The sequence below is a fragment of the Vulpes lagopus genome, chromosome 3 (genome assembly GCF_018345385.1).
Source record: "Vulpes lagopus strain Blue_001 chromosome 3, ASM1834538v1, whole genome shotgun sequence".
Classification (NCBI taxonomy): domain Eukaryota; kingdom Metazoa; phylum Chordata; class Mammalia; order Carnivora; family Canidae; genus Vulpes; species Vulpes lagopus.
This window is the reverse complement of record NC_054826.1, coordinates 109,976,609-109,997,141: the sequence shown is the minus strand read 5'-3', so window position 1 is coordinate 109,997,141 and position 20,533 is coordinate 109,976,609. Positions and strand designations below refer to the sequence as shown.

The 20,533-nt window shown below is 41.5% G+C and overlaps 1 protein-coding gene and 1 pseudogene across 1 annotated transcript in view; one reads left to right on the top strand and one right to left on the bottom strand.

The window, feature by feature from the left end:
- Window positions 1-20,533, top strand: part of LCMT1 (leucine carboxyl methyltransferase 1) — a 43,371-nt gene that overhangs the window by 15,792 nt on the left and 7,046 nt on the right. The window contains 4 exon segments of the mRNA XM_041747205.1: window positions 1,251-1,327; window positions 4,970-5,031; window positions 10,373-10,475; window positions 18,267-18,387. Of these exon segments, the coding sequence (XP_041603139.1) occupies window positions 1,251-1,327; window positions 4,970-5,031; window positions 10,373-10,475; window positions 18,267-18,387 (363 nt within the window).
- Window positions 13,538-15,799, bottom strand: LOC121486337 (annotated as a pseudogene).

Below are 20,533 nucleotides of genomic sequence, written 5' to 3'. Positions count from 1 at the left end.
GTTCCCCCAACCCCCCACTGCCCTATCCCTGCTTCCCATCACTTGATACTATCTATGTATGTGAGGCTCTTCCTGTGTAGTTGCTCAAGTCAGAAACGGTTGTGTCCTCCTGACCCCTGCTTTTCCTTTAGCCAGCCAGCACCTGTGAAGCCCCCACCGCATTCTGGACACCAGCAACTGTCTTTCTCTTTGTCTCTTTTTTTCCCCTTTTAAATCAGTGGTTCTGTATGCCTGAAATATAAGTACAGGTGGACATGAGGGTGTTGAAAGGAAACATGGGGGGATGCCGAACAAGTCACCGGGTTGTAGGGAGCCTTGTTTCTTGCCAGGCCTAAGGAGTGTGAGGAGCTGCTGCAGGCAGTACTCAGTGTGTCATTAAAAGAGGCCAGAAAGGGCGGTCTGTGCAGTTGGTGAGCTGAGGAGAGAATGCGTTCAAGAATAGTCATCAGGGCTGAGTGAGTGATTGGACACGACAGATGGAGAGTATGTGCTCAGATGGCCAGGGGCTGACCAGGCTGGGTATGCAGAAGCGGGAGCAGGGCCGTGTGTGTGTGTGTGTGTGTGTGTGTTTGTATATGTCTGCATATGAGTGTAATTGTGTCTCTCTCTGTGTCTATGTGTCTGTGTCTATGTGTGTGTTTCTTGTGTCTGTGTGCGGGTCTTTGTGTGTCTGTGTGTATGTGTGTTTGTCTCACTGTGTGTGTGTTTGTGTGTCTCTGAATATGTGTGTTTCTGTGTATGTGTCTGCGTGTCTGTGTGTGTGGCACTTATTTTATTGCAGCCCTCAGTAAAAATAAATGTGCATCCCGGTCATGCCCTATATGTGTGTATTCGTGTCAGTGAGTAGTAAAAGTCCAGCAATGTCACTTACTGAGGCAAGCCATTGTGAGTGTTACTCGTGTATTTATTTCCTCATTAATCCTCACACCCCCGTGAGGTGCTGTCATTTCGTCTACTGTATACACGAGAAAGCTTGGCCCAGGGAGTTTAGTGACTTCTAAGACTTCACAGCAGACACATGTTGGAGCTAGGATCTGAACCCCATTCTCCCGCTCCAGAGGGACTTGCCTTTATCATCAACCCTGCTTTCCAAAATCACGTGAAAAATACATTTCTGACCGTATTGTTCCTGACTTAAAACCTTAAAATGCCCCATTGCTGTTTCAGGCCTAGTACTCATACATGAAGATGATCAGTAAGTTGTATGAGTGAATACATACTTAGAAAACTTACTGTGTATCTTTCCTCAGGATGAAGATCTGCTCCCAAGTAAATATTTTGAAGTCGACTTTCCAATGATAGTCACGAGAAAGCTGCATAGCATCAAGTAAGTGTGGCTTGGACCAGAGGATAGAGCCGGGTGGATTCAGAGGCAGCGTTCAGTAGGGGCCAGTCTGAATTCCAGAGACCTCATTTTAGGGGACTCTTCCCTTGACCTCATCCCCCCCCCACTTTCTTGCTAACCTTGGGATCGTCATTCTAGCCTGTCGAGCAGTCTTCACAATGAAATATACCCTGCCTTGTGGCTGTTCTGTCCATTAACGTCATTCCTTGAACGTTTGAAAGAAATGACCTATAGTAGTTTCATCATCTGGGTTTTTTTGTTTTTTTTTTTTAATATTTTTATTTATTTATTCATGAGAGACACAGAACAAGAGAGAGGCAGAAACACAGGCAGAGGGAGAAGCAGGCCCCATGCAGGGAACCTGATGTGGGACTCGATCTCGGGTCTCCAGGATCACACCCTGGGCTGAAGGCCGGCTAAACCGCTGAGCTACCCGGGCTACCCTCATCTGGGTTTTTAATGTATATTTTGTCTAGTTCTTTATCTCCAAGGCATAGAAAAGTGCCCAACCTAGAGCACATGCATAGTAAATATTGTTTGAGTGAATGAATGGAACGCTGAAGTTAGTCGCTCACTAACCAGACAAAAAACCCCACCAAAAAGGAGAATTATAGACCAATATCCCTGATGAACACAGATGCAAAAATTCTCAACAAGATACTAGCTAATAGGATTCAATAGTACATTAAGAAGATTATTCACCATGACCAAGTGGGATTTATCCCCAGGATACAAGGCTGGTTCAACACTCATAAAGCATTCAATGTGATAGATCATATCAATAAAAGAAAAAACAAGAACCATATGATCCTCTCAATAGATGCAGAGAAAGCATTTGACAAAATAACTGCATCTTTCCTGATCAAAACTCTTCAGAGTATAGGTATAGAAGGAACATTCCTCAGCATCTTAAAAGCTGTCTATGAAAAGCCCACAGCAAATATCATTCTCAATGGGGAAACACTGGGAGCCGTTCCTCCAAGATCAGGAACATGACAGGGATGTCCACTCTCACCACTGCTATTCAACATCGTACTAGAAGTCCTTGCCTCAGCAAAGAGGCAACAAAAATAAATAAAAGGCATTCACATTGGCAGAGAAGAAGTCAAACTCTCCCTCTTTGCAGATGACATGATACAGTACATAGAAAACCCAAAAGAGGGGATACCTGGGTCGCTCAGCAGTTTGGCACCTGCCTTTAGCGCAGGGCGCGATCCTGGAGTCTCGGGATCGAGTCCCGCATCGGGCTCCCAGCATGGAGCCTGCTTCTCCCTCTGCCTGTGTCTCTGCCTCTCTCTCTCTCTCTCTCTCATAAATAAATAAATAAATCTTAAAAAAAAAAAAAAAAAAGACTCCACCCCAAGATTGTTAGAAATCATACCCCAGTTTGGCAGTGTGGCAAGATACAAAATCAATGCCCAGAAATCAGTGGCATTTCTATACACCAACAATGAAACTGAAGAGAGAGATATTAAGGAGTCAATCCCATTTACAATTGCACCCAAAAGCATAAGATACCTAGGAATAAACCTAACCAAAGAGGTAAAGGGTCTATACCCTAAAAACTACAGAACACTTCTGAAAGAAACTGAGGAAGACACAAAGAGATGGGAAAACATTCCATGCTCATGGATTGGAAGAATTAATATTGTGAAAATGTCAATGCTACCCAGGGCAATTTTACACATTCAATGCAATCCCTATCAAAGTACCATGGACTTTCTTCAGAGAGTTGGAACAAACAATCTTAAGATTTGTGTGGAATCAGAAAAGACCCCAAATAGCCAGGGGAATATTGAAAAAGAAAACCAGAGCCAGGGGCATCACAATGCCAGATTACAGGTTGTACTACAAAGCTGTGGTCATCAAGACAGTGTGGTACTGGCACAAAAACAGGCACATAGATCAATGGAACAGAATGGAGAATCCAGAAATGGGCCCTCAACTCTATGGTCAACTAATATTCAAAGCGGGAAAGACTATCCACTGGAAAAAGGACAGTCTCTTCAGTAAATGGTGCTGGGAAAATTGGACAGCCACATGCAGAAGAACGAAACTAGACCATTCTCTTACACCAGACACAAAGATAAACTCAAAATGGATGAAAGATCTAAATGTGAGACAAGATTCCATCAAAATCCTAGAGGAAAACACAGGCAACACCCTTTTTGAACTTGGCCACAGTGACTTCTTGCAAGATACATCTATGAAGGCAAGAGAAACAAAAGCAAAAATGAATTATTGGGACTTAATCAAGATAAAAAAGCTTCTGCACAGCCAAAGAAACAGTCAACAAAACTAAAAGACAACCTACAGAATGGGAGAAGATATTTGCAAATGACCTATCAGATAAAGGGCTAGTATCCAAAATCTATAAAGAACTTATTAAACTCAACACCAAAGAAACAATCCAATCATGAAATGGGCAAAAGACACGAACAGAAATTTCACCGAGGAAGACAGACATGGCCAACAAGCTAATGAGAAAATGCTCCGTATCACTGGCCATCAGGGAAATACAAATCAAAACCACAAGGAAATACCACCTCACACCAGTGAGAATGGGGAAAATTAACAAGACAGGAAACAACAAATGTTGGAGAGGCTGTGGAGAAAGGGGAATCCTGTTGCACTATTGGTGGGAATGTGAACTGGTGCAGCCACTCTGGAAAACTGTGTGGAGGTTCCTCAAAGAGTTAAAAATAGAGCTGCCCTATGACCCAGCAATTGCACTGCTGGGGATTTACCCCAAAGATACAGACACAGTGAAATGCCGGAACACCTGCACCTTGATGTTTCTAGCAGCAATGTCCACAATAGCCAAACTGGAAGGAGCCTCGGTGTCCATCGAAAGATGAATGGATAAAGGAGATGTGGTCTGTGTATATAATGGAATATTACTCAAACATTAGAAACGACAAATACCCACCATTTGCTTCAACGTGGATGGAACTGGACGGTATTATGCTGTGTGAAGTAAGTCAATCGGAGAAGGACAAACATTACCTGGTCTCATTCATTCGGGGGATATAAAAAATAGTGAAAGGGAATAAAGGGGAAAGGAGAGGAAATGAGTGGGAAATATCAGTGAGGGTGATGGATCATGAGAGCCTCCCAACTCTGGAAAACGAACAAGGGGTGGTGGAAGGGGAGGTGGGCAGGGGGATGCGGTGACTGGGTAACACAGGCACTGAGGTGGGCACTTGACGGGATGAGCCCTGGGTGATATGCTATATGTTGGCAAATGGAACTCCATAAAAAAAATAGAAAAAAAATTTTTTTGTTTGAGAAGAGGCAGGAAACTAGAGATAGCTTGGGAAACACTAAACATTGGGAAAATTCTTGCTGACTTGTCTTCAGTGATTTCTGAGTCTTCAGTATTTCATGATCAGATTGTGAGTTGACATCAGATTCTGAGTGTAGTGCTTAGTGACCTAGCCTGAGAGCCGATCCACAAAGTTTTACTGCGAGTGCCGAGGACCGAATATCATGAACCAGAAGTCCCTGTGGAGCGCTGCTTTGAACAGGAGCAGGATGTACTTGCCATTTCTTTAGTGGATTTTTGCATTTTTGCTGAAACTGTTTGCATTTTTCCTCATTTCTCTCTCTTTCCCATCTTCCCAGAGTCAAGCCTTTCTTATCACAACCCATTATAGAATTACATGCAGACGACACACTTCAAATCGGCAAGTACCCTTAACCTAAGTGATAGAGTATGGACTATATGACTATCTTTGCTTTTTGTCCCGCTTTTCCTCTTAAAGTTGGTGTGTTGTGTATATATGTGTGTGTGTGTGTGTGTGTGTGTGTGTGCCTACGTGTATGCACACATCATGTCAGACAGCATATACTCTTGCTGGTACATTTCCACTGCATCACATTTACTGTGAAGGAGTTTAAAACGGTTGTTTGACTGGCTCTTCTTAGATATCCATAGGTCCCCGATCCTAAATCTTTAAAACATTTTTTTCAATGAGTTGCGAACGTTTCAAAAATAGATTTTTTTTTCCTGAAAGTCTCCATTTCCAGATTTCCTTGGGAAAATCCAATCTGGCAGCATGAGACCCTGACTCCAGCATGGTTGCCTCATGGAGGAGGGCTGTGCGTCCTCCATTTGTGTCCCCACTGCTCCCTGTTTTGTACCTGACCTGTTCCACCTGTTATGTTACCTCCTTGGTCCCTGTGCTCGGTTTTTCCCCTCACGTTTTAATTATGAATGTTTCCAACAACTGTTCTAAGCCTTTTGAACCAAGGTAAACCTCTTCCAGAATGTTCCCATCATATTCAGTCTGTGTCTGGCAGAGAAGTTCAAAGGACTTAGTAATAATTCAGGTGAGAAAACATGGCCAGGGAGGATGGCCTTCTTGGAAGATAGACACAGATAACACAGTAAACATCAGACAACTAGACAGGCCTCTATGCAACTGCAGTGCCATGGTCATGCTCCTAGCAAAGAAACTCCCACAGAAATAATATCTCCCCCAGCCTTTGTTTCCTTCCTGCAGATTTTAAGTAGAACCTATTCAGACACTGCCATTTGCTGGCCTGTTTTCTCCACATGGAAGCTACCATAATTTTCTATATATTTGGTTAATACGTGTGTCAGAATGATTACCTATAATGAAAGAGGTCACACTTTGCATTACTTTGAATCCATCAATGCAGAAATATATGAGGTAAAAGTAAAGACTCTCCATAAGCTCCTACCCTCACCAAGATAACCAGTGTTTAGAGTGTTTTCTCCTATGGATGCATAATACATCTAGAGACAGATAAATATGACACATAAGAAAACACACACAGAAATATAATACAGTGCCTGGTATATAAAAAGTTTAATAAATTTTTGTTGAAAAAAATATATATATATACATTGAATAAATACATACGGGATCCCTGGGTGGCGCAGCAGTTTAGCGCCTGCCTTTGGCCCAGGGCGCGATCCTGGAGACCCGGGATCGAATCCCACATCGGGCTCCCAGTGCATGGAGCCTGCTTCTCCCTCTGCCTATATCTCTGCCTCTCTCTCTCTCTGTGACTATCATAAATAAATAAAAATTTAAAAAATAAATACAGACATACATTGTTCAACAATATATCTGTTAAATGAGTGAATCTATAGTTTTTTTGTTTTTTTTTTTTTTTAATATTTTATTTGAGAGAGAGAAAGAGAATGAGCACACAGCAGGGGTTGGGGCAGAGGGAGAGGGAGAAGCAGGCCCCTGGAAGAGCAGGGAGCCCAACTCAGGGCTCAGTCCCAGAACTTGGCCTGAGCTGAAGGCAACTGCTTAAGCGACTGAACCCCCCAGTCACCCTTGTATTTCTAAAAAGAAATAGATTTATGTGTAATTTTAATAAAGAGGATAATTTACACATACTGCTTTATAACTTGCTCTTTTTGCATCCTAGCGAATCATGGCTGTCTTTGTGTTGCCATTGATAGGTTTACTTCATTATTTCTGATGGCTTTATAGTACTCCTTTGCATGGAAATTCCATTTTACTTAATGTGTTCAGTACTGATGGTCCTTTAGATTGCTGTGTTTTTTTTTTTTATGGTTTTCTATTAAACAGTGTTGTAGAAAGCATAGGTACGTGTGAATTTTTGCAGGAATTGCTGGCTCACAGAATTGTGCCTTACAAATTCTAATAGCTACTGCCAAACTGCTCTTCAAGACCCTTTTTACTAATTTGTATTTTCTCTCAAATAGATGAGGGAACTCTGTTCCCTCACTAACATTGGCTATTACCATTAAAAAAAAAAAAATTCTGCCAAACCTATTAATTAAAAATTTTTTAAATGACTTTGAATGTGCTAATGAGATGCAGCATCCTTCCTTCCTTTTATTGGCCTGTGGGATTTCTTTGTAAATTTTCATTTTATTGCCAATGTTCATATTTGTTTCAGTTGCTTTGTTTCATTTTCTTTTCAATTGATAGGAGCCCTTTATACCATAAAGATACGTTCTTTGATAAAAGTCCCTTGTCAGCCTTTTTTGGGCACCTTTTTTTCTTAGTCTTTTGCTTGCTTTTGAACTCTGTATGTATGTTTGATGTAAGCACATTTTTTGGTCCTGTCCTTTATAGTTTTTGATCTTGCCTTCATACTGAGAAAAGATAGTTCAAACAGAAATAAATAAAATACAAATGTGAGTGAAGACTTGAGAAAAGCGGTAGGTCATCATAAAACTGATACGAATTTAATTGAAACATTATCCTGTTTCATCAAACCTATGAGGCTGCGACTGTGAGTTTCACTACTATTTATTTATCATTAGGAAAGAAAAAGTGCTGACAAATTAAACTGGTATGTTATTGACTATTCGATGCATCCTGATTTCAGAAACGTTAAAGCAGAAAAAAAAAAATGTATCTTTGAATTGATGTTTTTTTAAGCTGAAATGTGCACAGGGTAGAAAATTGAAAGTATATAAATGGGGATCCCTGGGTGGCGCAGCGGTTTGGTGCCTGCCTTTGGCCCAGGGCGCGATCCTGGAGACCCGGGATCGAATCCCACGTCAGGCTCCCGGTGCATGGAGCCTGCTTCTCCCTCTGCCTGTGTCTCTGCCTCTCTTTCTCTCTGTGACTATCATAAATAAATAAAAAATTTTAAAAAAAATGGGCACACAGTGAAAAGTAACTCAGAATGAGTAAATCAGGTTCTCTTATTCCCCTACTTAAATCCACTGGTTGGGACTCACAGAGTTAAGCAGGCCTCTTGTCTGCCTTCGAATTTTACTTTTGATCACAATAACAGTAACTGTGATCTGGCCACTTTGTCCTGCTGTCCTCTGAATGTGCCATGCTTACTGTCACCTTTGGGCCTTTCCACTTCCTTTTCCCTTGGCCTAGAACTCCCTTCCCCTAATTTTGCTTCTCTGGCTCCTTTAAATCATCCATGTCTCAGGTTAGCTGCTGCCTCCTCTGAGAAGCCCTCTTTGACCAACAGGTGAAAGACTGACCCCTGCCCTCCTATTTTTTTTTTCCTATTTATTTGCTTCATAGCACCTAATACTCTGATAGTCTCTTAATTCTTCCTTTGTTTAATGATTCATTATCTCCCTCCCTCCTTTGTAGGGAGGGTAAGCCTAATGAGATGCAGGGACCTTGCTCTTCTTGTTCATCACCTAGAAGAACAGTGTCTGGCATGCAGAGATTGTTGATTGAATAAATACACCCTTGAATGCTCAAATGAATAAATGTGCTGGTGTTTTTGTAGTCCATCTCTCTCTCTCTCTTTTTTTTTTTTTTGGATCAGGGATAGAATAACTCACTCCAAGCATGCTTTTTATTATTATGTATATTGTTTACAAGAAGGCACACAGGTGTTCAGGAATCATTATTTGATCTCCTAATACGGCAGACAAATGCCTTCATAGTCTTCATGTTCTTTTTCTGACTTGGGTCTTGTGGCACATTGGTTGACTTTGGATTTCCCTGCTTGGCTAACATCTAACAGGTTCCCAGGAGGTACTTCTTTTAGCTTAATGGTATGTGGCCCAGTGTATTTGAGTCAGCCAAATGAGGTTACCAGCATCAGAGAGTTTTCAGACACACTGTGGTTTAGCCTCTTCCCCTTTTTCTCCCATGACCCTCAGAGCCAAGCGAACCTGAGCCATTAGCATTGATACAGGATGGCTGTTGGATGTTCCAGTTCCTTCCATGGTTTGTACCCTTCAGGAAGCTGAGCAAGCAATGCTTTGGGTAAACAACCAAGCAGTTTTCTTTTTTCTTTTTCTTTTTTTTTTTTTTTGAATTATAATCCATTTTTTTAAACTTTAAATTGACAACATTTTCAGGCATACGTAAGAATAAATCAGTGAACCCCCATGTACCCAATACCTAAATTTTAACTGTGGCCAACTTCATCTGTACCAGTGGTTCTAAAAGTGTTAATCCTATAAACTCGTGGCAGCAACACTGCCTGGGCACTTGTTAGAAATACAGATTTCTAACTTTTGAAAGAATTTGAAAAAATTCTACTTTTGAATGATCTACTGAATCAGAAACTCAGGGTGGAGCCCATCAATCTGTGGTTTAACGAGGTTTCCAGGTGCATGTGGCTGCCAAAGCTTGAGAACCACTATGTAAACCATTCCATCTCCAATCTCTGCTGGAGTATTTGTTTTTTTAATTTTATTTATTTATTTCATGAGAGACAGAGAGGCAGAGACACAGGCAGAGGGAGAAGCAGGCTCCATGCAGGGAGCCCAATGTGGGACTTAATCCTGGGACTCCAGGTTCACGACCTGAGCCGAAGGCAGATGCTCAAGCCCTCCAGGTGTCCCTCTGCTAGAGTTTTATTTTAAATATTAAAAAAAATTTTTTAATTACAATATTTTAAATATTTTAAAGTAAATATCATTTTATTTGTAAATAGTATAGAAACAATTTTCTTTTACACACAGTATCTCATAGATTGGCACAACATTTAGAGAGCAACCAGCCAGTCGGTACCAGTATTTACATAGGCTTATCCTTTGACTTCCTAATTCCACTCATAGAGACCTACTTGACAGGTATTTCATAATGTCTATACAAAGTTGCTCATTGCAGTGCTTCAGATGGAGAAGACTTGGAAATACCACATATCTAATAGTGAAAGATTGGCTGAGTAAGTTGTTTTATCCACTCATGGAATGCCAGGAAGTTATTACAGAGAATGATGTCATTGTTACTGTTAAGTAAGAACAGCAATTTTCAAAAGACTTGGCCCTGTTTTCTCTTTTCTGTGTGAGGTATGTGTGTATTTTTGTAAGAATGTGTTTATGTTGCGTATGTGAGTTTATGCACTAGAAAAAAGGCTGGGATGTTCTACACCAAAATACTAATTGTTATCTTTGGAGGGTGTGGTTTTGGTTCATTTCTACCCTTTTCCTTCCTGACTTTTCCCCCCATAACAGAGCATGTATTTTTATAATGGAGAAAAACAATAAATTTAATTTTGAAAAAAAAATCCATTAAATTGTAATCTCATGATTATTAATCTCATTTCTGTTGAAATGATAATCTGTTCTTGGATTTACAGATGGACACTTTTTGGATTCAAAGAGATATGCCATTGTTGGAGCAGATCTCCGAGATTTACCTGAACTGGAAGAGAAACTAAAGAAATGTAACATAAATCCACAGTGAGATTTTTTTTTTAACCTCTTATGCATTTGTGATTTCTTGCTAATATAAGGCCAGTTAAAATTGCAGCATGATAACATGCATCCCATTTTTTATTCTGAAATGTTTATCGTTTCATTGCTCCTGAGAGTGGTTTTCTGAAATATTCTTAGAAGCAAAATTTCCTCAAGCCTGTTTTCACAGCAGAATTACGTGTGTTACTTTTGTAACATACTGATGCCTAATATAAAGTTTGAGAGAAGATAATTAAATGCATAGAAACCTGTAATTGCAATTATATAAAGAAAGGACTAGTATCCAGAATACATAAAGAAAAACTGTAAAAGAAAAAAGTAAGTCCCATAGGAAAAAGGCAAACGAGAGATGACAAGGTAGCTCAAAGAAGAAATTGAGTGTCAAAAGAGAGATGACAAGGTAGCTCAAAGAAGAAATATGAGTGTCATATGTTGAACCTCAGTAGTGATCAGAGGGAACTCTTTTTTTTTTTTTAACTCCGTTCAAGTTGGCAAAAATGTAAAAGTCTGACGTCAAGTATTGGCAAGGTTTATGGGAAAATGAGAATGATCAGGCACCACTGGTGCAAGTGAATTTGGTGCAGTCATTTTGAGGAACAATCTGGAAGTTCCCCATGAGCAAGTATACTGTATGATACAGTAGTGTGTTCTACTTTGGGATGTGTGCATCCCAAGAAGGTCTGCATGTATCTACAAGTAGGATGTTTGTCATGGGCACCATTTTTAGTAGCAGAAAATTAGAAACATTCTGAATGTCCATCAAGAATGAACAACATGTAAAACACATGACCTAGATTAACATGGAGAGAACTCAAAACACATAATGTATTTAAAAAAAATCAAGTTGTAGGATAATATACACAGTGTGATACCAAGTGTGTAAAATCAAACCCTCAAAATACTATATATACTTCGATGATTACATGTATGTATCACAGAAATATTTTAAAAATGGACTGGAAGTGTTTACATCAAATTCTTGGGAACAGGTACCTTTGGGGAACAGTGGAGGGGAGTGAAATGCATGGTTTTAGCACACTGATGCTGCTCAGAATTAGATTGGAATTCACCAGTGGGGGAGGTAGGTAAAAGACATGTCTACACAGCTTACTGTCAGCGAAGATGACACGTTCAACAATATTTGAGGTGAGTAACTCAAGGGAGAGGTTTGAGGGGAACGTAGGGGAAATGGAAAGTGACTTTAAAACTAAGTTAAAGGGGCACCTGGGTGACTCAGTGGTTGAGCGTCTCGCTCTGGCTCAGGTCGTGATCCTGGGGTCCTGGGATCAAGTCCTGCATCAGGCTCCCTGCGGGGTGCCTGCTTTTCCCTCTGCCTATGTCTCTGCCTCTCTCTCTGTGTCTTTCATGAATAAATGAATAAAATCTTTAAAAAATAAAGATAAATAAATTGAAGGCAAAGATTCAGTGGCGAATGATTAAAGAGAGTTGCTACTAGGGAAATCACCAGTAGAGAAGAGGCTGTAAATGGGACAGAGGCTAAGAGCCTTGGAGGGAAGGGAAAGATCTCATTCTTCTGAGAGGGGAGGAAGGAGAGTGTAGGCAGGTCACAAATACAGATGAGCTTTGGGCAATACACAGGAGGGAGTGTAGGGAGTTGAAGCTTGACCTTCCTGGTACATCTTTTTTTTTCCAAGTCTTATCTTTTAATAAAACAGACATGACAGATTGTAGAAATCTAAATGAACGTTTCTCCCTCAAAGCAGTTACATCCTTAGTTCCAACAAAACTATCACGGTTGGAGCTGCTATTTGGAACTCCTCTTTGGGGGAAAGGCCTTAAAAGGCAGTTTATGAGCCACATTAGAAAATATCCTTCCGGGCAGCCCCGGTGGCCCAGGGGTTTAGCACCACTTTCCGTCCAGGGTGTGATCCTGGAGACCCAGGATCGAGTCCCACGTCGGGCTCCCTGCGTGGAGCCTGCTTCTCCCTCTGTGTCTCTGCCTCTCTCTTTGTGTCTCTCATGAATAAACAAATAAGATATTTAAATATATATATATATTCTTCCAAATGCTGGACTGTTTATTTTATTTTTTTTATTTTTTGTAACATTTGATCTCCTATTTATTTATTTATTTATTTATTTATTTTTAAATTAATTTTTATTGGTGTTCAATTTACCAACTTACAGAAAAACACCCAGTGCTCATCCCGTCAAGTGTCCACCTCAGTGCCCGTCACCCATTCCCCTCCAACACCCGCCCTCCTCCCCTTCCACCACCCCTAGTTCGTTTCCCCGAGTTAGGAGTCTTTATGTTCTGTCTCCCTTCCTGATATTTCCCAACATTTCTTTTCCCTTCCTTTATATTCCCTTTCACTATTATTCATATTCCCCAAATGAATGAGAACATACACTGTTTGTCCTTCTCCCATTGACTTATTTCACTCAGCATAATACCCTCCAGTTCCATCCACGTTGAAGCAAATGGTGGGTATTTGTCGTTTCTAATTGCTTGAGTAATATTCCATTGTATATACATAAACCACATCTTCTTTATCCATTCATCTTTCGATGGACACCGAGGCTCCTTCCACAGTTTGGCTATTGTGGCCATTGCTGATAGAAACATCGGGGTGCAGGTGTCCCGACGTTTCATTGCATCTGAATCTTTGGGGTAAATCCCCAACAGTGCAATTGCTGGGTCGTAGGGCAGGTCTATTTTTAACTCTTTGAGGAACCTCCACACAGTTTTCCAGAGTGGCTGCACCAGTTCACATTCCCACCAACAGTGTAAGAGGGTTCCCTTTTCTCCGCATCCTCTCCAACATTTGTTGTTTCCTGCCTTGTTAATTTTCCCCATTCTCCCTGGTGTGAGGTGGGATCTCATTGTGGTTTTGATTTGTATTTCCCTGATGGCAAGTGATGCAGAGCATTTTCTCATGTGCATGTTGGCCATGTCCATGTCTTCCTCTGTGAGATTTCTCTTCATGTCTTTTGCCCATTTTATGATTGGATTGTTTGTTTCTTTGGTGTTGAGTTTCATAAGTTCTTTATAGATTTTGGAAACTAGCCCTTTATCTGATATGTCATTTGCAAATATCTTCTCCCATTCTGTAGGTTGTCTTTTAGTTTTGTTGGACTGTTTAAAATCAGAAAAGCCACTCAAATGACACTGATAAGGAAAAAAAAAAAAACAATGAGCTGCTGTGTGTGGCTCTCAGGGAGGTTCCCTAACGACTTCCCACAAGTTCTGAGCAACAGCACCACCACTGCAGAAACAATGTGTGGCCTCCTGGGTCTTTCTGCTGCTTTCAATAGGAGCGCATTCATTTGGCTAGAAAAGTTCTGCTGTCTAATAAGAAAAAAAATCAGCCACACTTTCTTATAGTCACACTTGCAATCTGATGTAAAAAAAAACACTTGCACATGGTTCTTGTATGAATTCTAATTAAGAGACATTACATTCAGAATTATAGCACTCATAGTGATCATTTTCAGGAGACTGGTACAACTTCTTTGCCACTGAAGGGGTACACAGGGTGCAGTTAGCTGTTTACCTGAATGTATTCTTAAATACGCGACTACTACCGCTCCAAGTTTCCTAGTTGTAGCTCTGTTACAAGTTCCTGACCGCAAGTTCACGTTCCAGACTTTCTTTGCCCACACGGGCTGGTTACAAGGGAGCCGACCCGGCAGTCTTAGGGTGAATTAGGAAAGGGCCAGTTAAATGAGGAGACAAGCCACTCCTTGGTGAAAGTTTGTAGCTTTCTTTCCCAATACATCTATTTATTGAGAACTTCCATTTTTATGCGGTGTTCCTCCTCTGCCATCTCACACTCCCACTCTATCTGCTGGATTTTGGCCACATGCACCTCGTTCATTTGTATCAGCTGCAGCTGTAAGATGGACATCTGTTGATGGTGTTCTTCCTCATGCATCTTTTTAAAGCACCTTCCTGAGAGGTTTTGCTCCTGGAGTGTTTATTGGCTGTGATTCTGACAGGTGAACACGAGGGTTCAGGTTGAGAGGTCCCCTCACACACTGGAAAATGTATGAACTCTTTCTCATCATCGCACAGTTCTCTATTTAAAACAGCGAATGATTCTTGGGCTGCGTTGTCAGGGTGGTATTCTGGCTCCTCATCTGGAGGGCTCCACAGGGAGTAGAGCTGCTCCGGCAGCATGCTGGCCATCTTCTTCCTGAGCACGTGCGTGCTCAGAAGAGGGTTGATGCTCCGTTTCACCTTCTCTCTCCTCTCACGGGCCATAATCTTTTTGGTCCAAGCCTTGATGTTCTCCCAGCACTTCTTCAGCTGTTTGAAATCCCACAGTGACATGCTTGGCTGAGAGTTGTATTCGTGGCCGAGAGCCTGCCAGGTATGCTGCTTGAGTGCAGTAGTTCGCGCATCACTTTTCTTATATTCCAGCACTTATTTGTACTTTTCTACCAAAGCAAGCAGGATGCTCTTTTCCAACTCGGAGAAGTGTTTGGCAGGTTTTATAATTTCATTGTTTTGCATTTTCCACTAAGTTTGTCCTGGCTGTTAGCTATCCTGCGGTGATGGGGGAGGGGCTGGCAAGGTGGGGGCGGAGGCGGCCTGGAGGGCCCCGGGCTCCCAGAGTGGTGGCTCCAGAGCACCAGGCTGCAGCGGTGGCCACAAAGCCCAGGAGCCGAAGCCCCCTCGCGGGCCACCCGCGGGCTGCGGGTCTGTAAGCCACATCTTTCGTTAAAGTGGTGATGGCTGTCATCCCTGCACTTTGACGTTCTTGTTAACGTGGTTAGCCTAGAAAAACCAGGTTGTCATTGTTGGGATTGGCATCTCTGCCTGCACAGATGTCCGGGATGGCACTCACTAACCCAGTGCTTACTATCTCTTTGTCTTTCTCACTGAGTGTTCAGAGAGCCAGGTCAATGCACTGTACGTAATATGCCTCTTTTTTCGTTTGGGAAACCCTTTATATGGTTCCCAGATCGCAGCCTGTAGTGTATTCTTCTTTTAGAAGCAGGGATGTTTCACTTTCAAGGACACCACTGGTTTTCTTGGGGGCACAGTAGTGAGTGAGGATCAATAGATTACTCAAAGCTAACACTGGTATACCTGGAGCCCTCTCAGAATGAGGAGGGCCTGAGTGTTGGAATCTGATCCTGGGTTCCAGGTGACCTCTCCTGCTTACAAGTTCTTTAATAGGGACAGTTTTTTGTTTTTGTTTTGTTTTCTTAAAATCCCCCAGAAGCCTCTCTGAACCTTCATTTCTTCATTTATGAACTGGAGTAAAACCTACTTTATAAGACGGTCTTGAAGATTAAATATGCTTGGGAAAGCAGTTGAACAAAAATTTGCACATAGAGTCTCCTGTAGATTACTATGGCCACTGTGGTAACCAGCTGCAGCCTCCTACCACTGTAGTAACCTGCTATTGGAGCAAATGTGCTAAAAGACCAGGGAAATAATCAGTTAAAATCAGGCTAGCTCTTCATAGGGAAGTTTGCCTTGCTTTTGGACTTCTACAAAATGGATGAAGAACAGTTGCTATGGTAGAAGTGTTAGAATTACATATATAATTCTACAGGACTTCATTTGTGCTTTGTGTTTTCCTCTATGGCTGTCTTCGTTTTGCTTTGCTTTCACTTATATTTTGAAAAGTAGGAATTCTGTTTTTAAAATTACCAATGAAAAAAAAATAAAATTACCAATGGCTACCTCTTTAAAATACCCTTAAAACTTTAACTTTTCATTTTCAAATAATTTGAATCTACAAAAAATTTGTAAAAATAATATAAAAAATTCCCATGTAGACTTCTTCACCTGGCTTCCCCACATGGTAATAAGTCATAATGGGCACCTTTTGCATTGAACAGGCTTTTGGAGCTATATTTCTCTAATTGTCAACCTGTTCATGGTTTGGAACTTTTTCCCCACTCCTTCTTCACTTTTTCTAATCATTTCTGTTGATATAATTTGGGGTTTAAAAACTTATTGCTAATTTTAAAAATATATTTTTAATGTTTTTCTTTCTAATTTTCAACTTTGCTTGCAACTCAGACTTAATTGACTTTCTTCTGGTTCTAGTGCCCTTAGTTTCTTTTTACCATGATCCAGTTGAGTCCAGAGAGTATTTGGATATATATCCATAAATAACTTGAGTTATATAACTTTCCATTGCCCCCCCCCCCCCAAAAAAAAAGGAAATCCAGATGAATAGTAACAGTGGATAATTGATACTGTCAGGTCAGAGTTGGCACTTATTTGTGGGTAGACTTTCTGGTGATTGTGGGTCTGTGCACTGAGTCCAGCTATACAGCTTCCTTCCATTCTGACAGTAACATATACCATATTCTTTTCAACTACTTCCTTGGGCATTCGAGTTCAGATAATTTATTTGTTTTGAGATTCCCTCACCAATAAAGTTGGACAGAAGTAACCCACTTGTGGGGCACCTGGGTGGCTCAGTTGGTTGAGTGTCTGACTCTTGATATCAGCTCAGGTCATGATCTCAGGGTCATGGGATTGAGCTCCATGTTGGGCTCTGTGCTCAGCAGGGAGTCTGCTCAGGGTGCTCTCTCTTGCTCTGCCCCTCCCCCTTCCCATGTGCACACTGTCTCTAAAATCAATCAATCGATCAATCTTAAAAAAATAAAAAAGATAACCCACCTACTTTTTGAGTAAAACAGTAATCAGCCCCAAGGAACAGCAGTATATAGGAGCAGAGAAGGAAAGAGGATCCAGTAAAGGAGTCAGGACTAAACCAGCAGAGCTCACATAATTTGGAGCTGCCCATGTTCCCTTTTAAGAATTAAGGCTTTTAGAGATTTCTCTAGGACTTTATTGTTTTTCCTATTCCATCATTTGTTCATTCTTCAGGTCTGGTAAGTCAGAGTGCACACTAGTAAGTGTCATTTCCTGAAGACTGTTTGTGTTGTTGTCAATTCTCAATGGTAAAAATTTAGAGAAGAAGAATTAGATTTGGTTAAATGAGTATCACTATTTCTGCATTGTATCAGTTTTTGATATGTAACAAAATCTCACCAAACTCAGTGGTTTAGAAGAACTCATACTTTAGAACAACTCACAATTTAGAGCAATTCATAAGTTGCTCAGGATTCTGCAAGTTAACAGTTGGGGCTGGGCTTCACTAGCAGATTCTTCTGCTGGGCCCAGGTATAGCCGATATCCCCTATAGTTCGCTCATATGTGGACAGCAGGCAGATCAGGATGCCTGATTCCAGAGGAAGGGAAAGAGTATCTGCCTGTGGAATGGAATGGTCTGCAGTGTCACATTGTTACCATGTGCATGCAGGATGAGGGAGAATTTGTAGCCATGTTTACATACCACCACACACCTTTAACACTGTTTCACAAGCAGGACAAATCCTTGCTCATTGCTCACCTTTTTACAGTCCCAAAACTTTGGGTCGTGATGGTATTCTATATCTATTAGTACGTTGATTGTTAATGCACTTGTTCAGTACGTCATATTCTCCTGGGGTGTGAAAAACAGAGTTTTCCTGCCCTGCCAGTACTGCCATGTGTGTGCCATTAGAGTTCCATTCATTTTAATGTATACTTGAAGATTTGATTTAATTATGAGAGTATGCATGTGAGTAAGGGGAGCAGCAGAGGAAGAAGCAGACAGGAAGATCTCCAGCAGACTCCCTACTGAGCAGGGAGCCCAGCACAAGGCTTGATCTCACCACCCTAAGGTCATGACCTGAGCCGAAATGAAGAGCTGGTGCTTAACTGACTGAGCCACCCAGGCACCCCTAGAGAGTCCCGGTTTGATGAATACATACATATGTGCCTGTTTTTCTTCTCTTAAGATTGCCAACACTCCTGATAACTGAATGTGTGCTGGTTTACATGACTCCGGAACAGTCTGCCAACCTTCTCAAATGGGCAGCCAACAATTTTGAGACTGCCATGTTCATAAACTACGAACAGGTAAACGGGAGCATGAGGCATTTGCATTCTGCTTGTATTCCCTTGGTGGCTTACGCTATTTGAGCAACTTCAGTATGCCCACTTATTTTCCTTCTACCTCTGGCCACTCACATACTTCCTTTCTCATTGATTGTTGCAATCCCCAGTATTCCTAATTTGTTGACCTCCTGTGAACCTATAGCCAGAGACTTTGGAACTTCTATCTTGGCCTTTATAAAAGTTTTTTGAGTTCTTATTTTATCATTGTATGTACTATAGAGCCACAGACCATGATGGAGGGACTTTTGGCTGTCCTGTGGGTTTAGGGGTAGCAAAATCAGATTCCTTCAGAGGAAGGCTGGTGATACAAATGGACGGAGTTGGCCAATGTAAAGCAGGCAGGAATGGTGGGGACTGTGGTGAACCAGAGAATCCATGTCCCATCTCATGGGAGTGGCCAGCTGGTTGTTACCCTGTGGGCATATGAGCCTAGAGTTGAGAACTCCCCAGTTTTTCAGGATAAATTACAAGGCAGGATTTTAAGATAAAATTTCTTAATTTCTAAGATCACTGAATTTGGTCCACTGGCTGCCCGTTTTTCTCTTCTGATCCTAATGGAAAGGGTTATGTTTTAGAGGTTTGGAATTATTCAGCTTGGAACCAAATCCTGGTCCTTGCTCTTATGCTTGGCTGTGTGACCTTAGACAGAATTCATGGTGGTTGGGAGTCCATGGTCTGGAGGTAAACTGCCTAGCTGCATGACCTGGACAAGTTTAATAACTTCTCTGTGCCTGTCTTATTATCTGAAAAATGAAAATAATGACAGCCCAACTCCGTAGGGTGGTAGTGAGGAAGAAGCAAGTTAATTTGTATAAGAGCATTTCCAGCATTGCCTGGCTGTTAGGCAGGCATGAGCTGTTCTTTGGATCTCTCTGAGCCTCAGGTCCTTGTTATTATGGTTTTTTTTTTTTTTAGCTTTTATTTATTTATTCATGAGAGACAGAGACAGGCAGAGAGACAGGCAGAGGGAGAAGCAAGCCTCATGCAGGGAGCCTGACATGGGACTCGATATGGGGTCTCCAGGATCACGCCCTGGGCTGAAAGTAGCACTAAACCACTGAGCCACTCAGGCTGCCCTGTTTTTAAGGGATAACTTCTCTGGATTTTTATGGGAACTCATGAGATGATATGTAGCAGTGGGCACAGGACAAGCACTAAATACATGGTAGTTGTTTATATTGATGCTTTTATTTTACTTTTATTGATTTAGCTCATTTTATTTTTAAATTTTATTACAGACTAGAGCAGTAAATGCCTTGCCCACTGCAACATATTATGGACAGATCTAAGACTAGATCTTGGTTGACCTTTTCACCACCCTGTGCCCCAAGCCAGATTCTTGTATAGATGGTTCTTGTTTGCTTTTTCTTCCTTCCCTCTCCAATTGGGGGCATTCCTCAGACTCAGTGTGCAGTCCTGGTGTATGGGTATAAAGGTAGCTGGCTTCATCTTTCCTTTCTGTAAATCCTGAGAATCCATCTTTGCCTGCAGGATCCATGCCTGGAGAAAATGAATTCTGCTGTTTACACATATTGTGGATGTTCATCTAGCTTTGTCCATCTTGTTTCATTTGTGTATTCTCTTATTCAAACAGCATATGGAGATGGTGGACGAAGTGAATTTTGACCACAGACTCTGTCACTTGGGAGCAGGCATGGGGATGTTCCAGTTTTCAATCTGTTGTCCACAGCCATCCCTAAACTGGCTCAATCCCCACCTCTCATCTCACTTTGTGAATCATAAACATTTAACTTAATTTCCTAACAAATACAGAATCATCAGCATCCCACGTGTATTAAGTGCTCCCATGCCTTCAGTGATTTTCTGGTCAGTCATTTAAAATGACAGAAACTGCATGGGTGATGATCAAGTCAATACCGATAAAATAAGGATGGCAGATTTGTAGAATTTGCCAACTAGATAGCAGGCACATCCCATGAGTTTTATGTGTATTAACTTGTTTATCACAATAGCCCCCAGGTTTTGTGGGTAAGGGAACTGAAGCACAGAGCGATTAGGTAGCTTGCCTGCAGCCTCACAGCCTTGCAGCTAGAAAGTGTCAGGCCAAGATTCAAACCCAAGCAATGAAACGACAGAGCATGTGCCC